Below are 4261 nucleotides of genomic sequence, written 5' to 3'. Positions count from 1 at the left end.
AACCGGTCGGGCTGGAAGAGGGTGTCCCCCCCCCCCCATTGGAGGTTTACAGCTGGGATTCACAACTTTGTGTCATTGCCTAATTGTATTGCATTGCACCACGCCATGTGACTGAGAGGCTTAGTGGGACCCCCAGGTATTTCGGTTTACACCTAGGGGCTATGTTCTTGACTCTTTGTGGGGTGGAAGAAATTCAGTGAGAACTCCTGGACTCAATCATTTAAAGGGGTGTCTATTTACCTTTGCTCATATAGCGAATGTTAAATGTAACCTATTTTTATGAATTATATTATTCATCTTTTATTATTCCAGAGAACAAGAGATGTGAACCACATTATAGCCCAGAGCTGGAGGAATGTGAGATATCAATGAGTCAGGTGAATAATGATGTAATGTAATAATGGGGGCTTATAGTCTTGCTTTGCACACCTGCTTTTAGGGAGGCATGGACTTATAACACCCGAGCCTGTATGCAAAGCAACATCCTTCTGCTATAGTACATCTGCTAACATGCTTACAGGCCGGGGGCGGATGACCTCATGAATGTGCTGCTGCTCCTTCCCTGTCCATTCAGCAGGCTGTAGGCCGGAGGTGACACTGGTGTTTTCCTTGACTGTAGTAGAGAAAGTCGGGTCATCCTCCTTCTATGCAGTGCGGTGGAGGTGTATGAATCCCAGAACATTTGCCAAGTAGAGCAGCTCACATACTGTATGTGTATTTCATCTGAGCTTTACACGGACGTCTGCTTTAACGCCTCAAAAAAATGGAAACACTTTGGGAATACATGTGCATTGGCGTGTCTTAGAGTGGGCAGAATTATTACTCTTTTACTATACCTGAGCTGCTCCCTTATTTCTGTCTTTATCTACATGAAAAATTATAAATACAAGCTCCTAAAATTCCGTCCCCGAAAATATTTAGGTTTGGTCAGGGTTTGATAAATTATTTGTGTAGACTGTGCAGCTGCGCAAGGGCCCTCTGCGAACTAGGGGCCCACTTGTACTATATATGGGCCAGATGGGTGATGGTATCTGGGTCATGTTCATTGGCTGACTCCAGATATTGAACATATTAGCCAATGAGAGAGTGAATAGGTGTTTGCACTTGACAGTAGTTAAACAAGGGGTCTGTTGATGACTAGGCCCACCACTAGCTGTGAGCTCCTTTGTTCATTGGTGTCGGCAGACCATTAGTACAAATGTGTCAGGAACCGGATCTGAACACAGCTTAAGAAGGGTTTTTTAATTGTGAGTGGGTGACTGTGAGATGGCTTTAGCTCAAAAAGACTGCAGGAAAGAAAAGCAATTTCTTTCTGCAAATTGATTGAGAATGTTTGTCTTGCGGTGTTACACAGTTGTAAAAATATCACACAGTGCGTAGTCATAGTTAATACTCATATTGCTGTGAAATGAGAATCACATAGTTCATTTTCCTTAAGCCATTATCTTTGGTATTGGTTATTATACTGCCCCCTTGTGGGCATTTTTGGTTATTGCACCATGTTTTTCTGTGTTCCCTCCCCTTGTGTGTAATGAACCGCCCATCTTCTCCAACTAGTCAAGTGTCATGGCTGCCTATAGCAGGACCACTTGTGCATGCTTGCATGGAAACATTATCATCCTTGACCTTCAAATACCTTCTATTCATTAATCTGCTGTATCCTGCTGTCTGCTGTAACCTGCTGCATGCAATAAAGCTTTTCGTGGATGAACAGGTATTTGGTGAGTTCAGCTATCTGATAAGGATTGTCCGCAGTGAGTATATCTGCTTATACAGGCCAGGCATAGAGGTCTCAGCAAGGGATAAATCGCTAATTACAACAATCGGAGTCAGAATATGTCTTATCGTGCAACTTTGCAGACAATGTGAAGGCCATTATGTCTCTTCTACTACAGGATGCATTTTGCACTTTGTTGAGGGAGAACGCTCGCATTCAGGAACAATCCTGTCAAACAAATGAGACCAACATTTCCGTGGAGGTAAGAAAAAAGCTATTTTGTTCTCAGTTTTAGTATGTAGTCAAGTCCTATAACCTTCCAAAAGAGAAAAACAGGGCCTGCCAGCAGGGCCGGATTTACTCTCTCTGCTGCCCCAAGGCCAGGTTCCTCAATGCGCCCCCCCATGGTGAATGGCAGACTTGCAGGCTGTATAAAAAGCAGGGGTAAATGTAGAAAACAACTACACGCCAGGTGCCTGGAACTGCATGTCTTGGCATCGGGAGATGGGAATTCCACACCCCTGCTGCCCCTCTACTCTCTGCTGCCCCAAGGCCGGGCCTTGGTTGGCCTTGTGGGAAATCCGGCCCTGTCTGCCACAACTGGGCTCACCTTCTGAAATTCTAGCTGCCTGCCTAAACACTCAGTACTTTAAATGACTGACTGAACACAAGTATGCAGATAAGGACTTTTCTCTGACTTTGCTGAGCCGCATATTTGTGTTTGGTCAGGGACTCTGAAGGCATTGAAGGTAGCAGGCCAGCATACCAGCCAGGATAATACAATTTTCGGAATGAGGTTAGTAAAGGCAGACCCTGTATTTTCCTCATGGCAAGTCTACTTTATATTGGCATTGCAGCTTAGAAATTATTATTTTCCGGCCTTTATAAGTCTTCAGGTTGATCCATGTGTCCTTGTGGAGCACCTTGCTCAGCCTGGACACAGGTCTTCAACTATTCTCCAAATACAGATTAAGCCCTGCATGGTTCCTCTATCCAGGTCATAAGCAAACAGAGAAAACCTGTTGATCAGCTGCAGGCTTGAAGCTGTGACCTCGCTTTAAAGGCCACTATAGAGGGTAGTTGTGCACAACAGAGACCTGAGCTGCAGTCCCGAGTAACAACCCGAAGACGTGGAAGTTCTCGGCTGATCATTACAGTGCTGTCAGAGCACACTGAAAACCAGACAAGCATAAGGTGCTAGTTAAAAAATACTTTATTAAGAAAAATGTCAACTGGAACCAGCAAAAATCATAAACAGGAACAAGCCAGAGTCAGGAGCCGGAGTGGGTAGTAGTACAAGCCACGTCAGGAGCGGGTAGTAGTACAAGCCAGGTCAGGAGCACGGAGATCAGCATTGCCAGGAACAAGCCAGGAGCAGGAACCGGAGGAGAACATCAGCCAGGATTGGGTCATACACATAATCAGGATACACTGAGCAGCAGGAAGACCACACAAGGGCAAGGTCAGACTGGACTGAGTGGTTTATATATAGTGAATGGGGTGACATCATCACTCAGAGACAGGAAACTCTCATCTGGCTCTCTCAGGTGATGCTCTCCTGTTTGGCCATAAGAGGGAGCCCGGGAGTAGTGAGCAACGTTCCAGAGTCTGCTCAGACAAAGGAGGAATCACAGGTGGGTGGAATGGCTGCCAAGCCAGAATGCTGCAAATGGGTTAAGACAGAGTGGAACCCTTACAAATGCTGAGCAGTAAATACAATACTTTGGGTAAAAATATAGCGTTAGTTGTGTTTCTGTATCTCAGCTGGGTCCATCTCATGCTTCAGGAGTAACTTTTAAAAGTTGAACGATAGGAACTTTTTTCATCATATTAGGTTACACCATCCATCCATCTGTGACTTCTATTGTCTTCATTCATTTTTCAGTGGGAGGATGCGCAGATGGTGATGGTGCCTTTTTCTCATGCTTTTGTCTTTTACTGTATTTCCATAGCAAGTAGCTCAGAAATTCACCAATGTTCTCAACCACGTTACCCTGACCAACTTGACCACCTCAGAGCGACGATCAGCTGTCACCTCTATAGTTACTAGCGTAGAGAACTCGCTGTTGGAGATGTTCTCTAAAGATCTACAGAACCAAAACATCAGCACTCCAGAACTGGGTGAGTGGATGATTGCAGTGGCTTCCAAAGTCTCCCCCCAGCTGTCATAGTAAAGATAAACTCCCAGACAAACATTAACTACCACCTCTAATCTCATAAATATTGAGGAGTCCTGGATGTGGTTAGGCCCGTCCCTTCTCACTAAACTCCATCCCTTTAGCAAACTCCCACCCAAAGGTGTGTCAGAGGTGTGTCATCAGCATAGACCGTATCAGTTGCCTTTCCTCTCACCTTTCCCTATAACTCCTCTCCCTAGTCCATGATCAGCTACATCCTCCAATCCATGACCAGTTCCACTTTGTTATTTATCTTATCCCAATCCATGGCCTTCTCCACTATACAGCCTCTTTTTCTTCCCCCTCTCCATGGTTAAAGGAGAACTATGGGGGGGGGGGGGGCTTTTCCCCCCCTCCATAGTCTTGG

At 45.3% G+C, this 4261-nt stretch overlaps 1 protein-coding gene across 1 annotated transcript in view; it reads left to right on the top strand.

Moving 5' to 3' along the window:
- The window catches only part of LOC108797746 (adhesion G protein-coupled receptor E3-like), a 43334-nt gene that overhangs the window by 19697 nt on the left and 19376 nt on the right, over positions 1 to 4261 (top strand). Inside the window, exons 7-9 of the mRNA XM_018569399.1 lie at positions 620 to 708; positions 1861 to 1979; positions 3670 to 3838. Coding sequence (XP_018424901.1) covers positions 620 to 708; positions 1861 to 1979; positions 3670 to 3838 — 377 coding nt within the window. The remainder of the gene's footprint in view (positions 1 to 619; positions 709 to 1860; positions 1980 to 3669; positions 3839 to 4261) is intronic.

This window comes from Nanorana parkeri, unplaced genomic scaffold, assembly GCF_000935625.1.
Source record: "Nanorana parkeri isolate BGI_ZX_2015 unplaced genomic scaffold, ASM93562v1 scaffold1330, whole genome shotgun sequence".
In the NCBI taxonomy this organism is placed as follows: domain Eukaryota; kingdom Metazoa; phylum Chordata; class Amphibia; order Anura; family Dicroglossidae; genus Nanorana; species Nanorana parkeri.
This window is presented reverse-complemented; position numbering and strand designations above follow the sequence as displayed.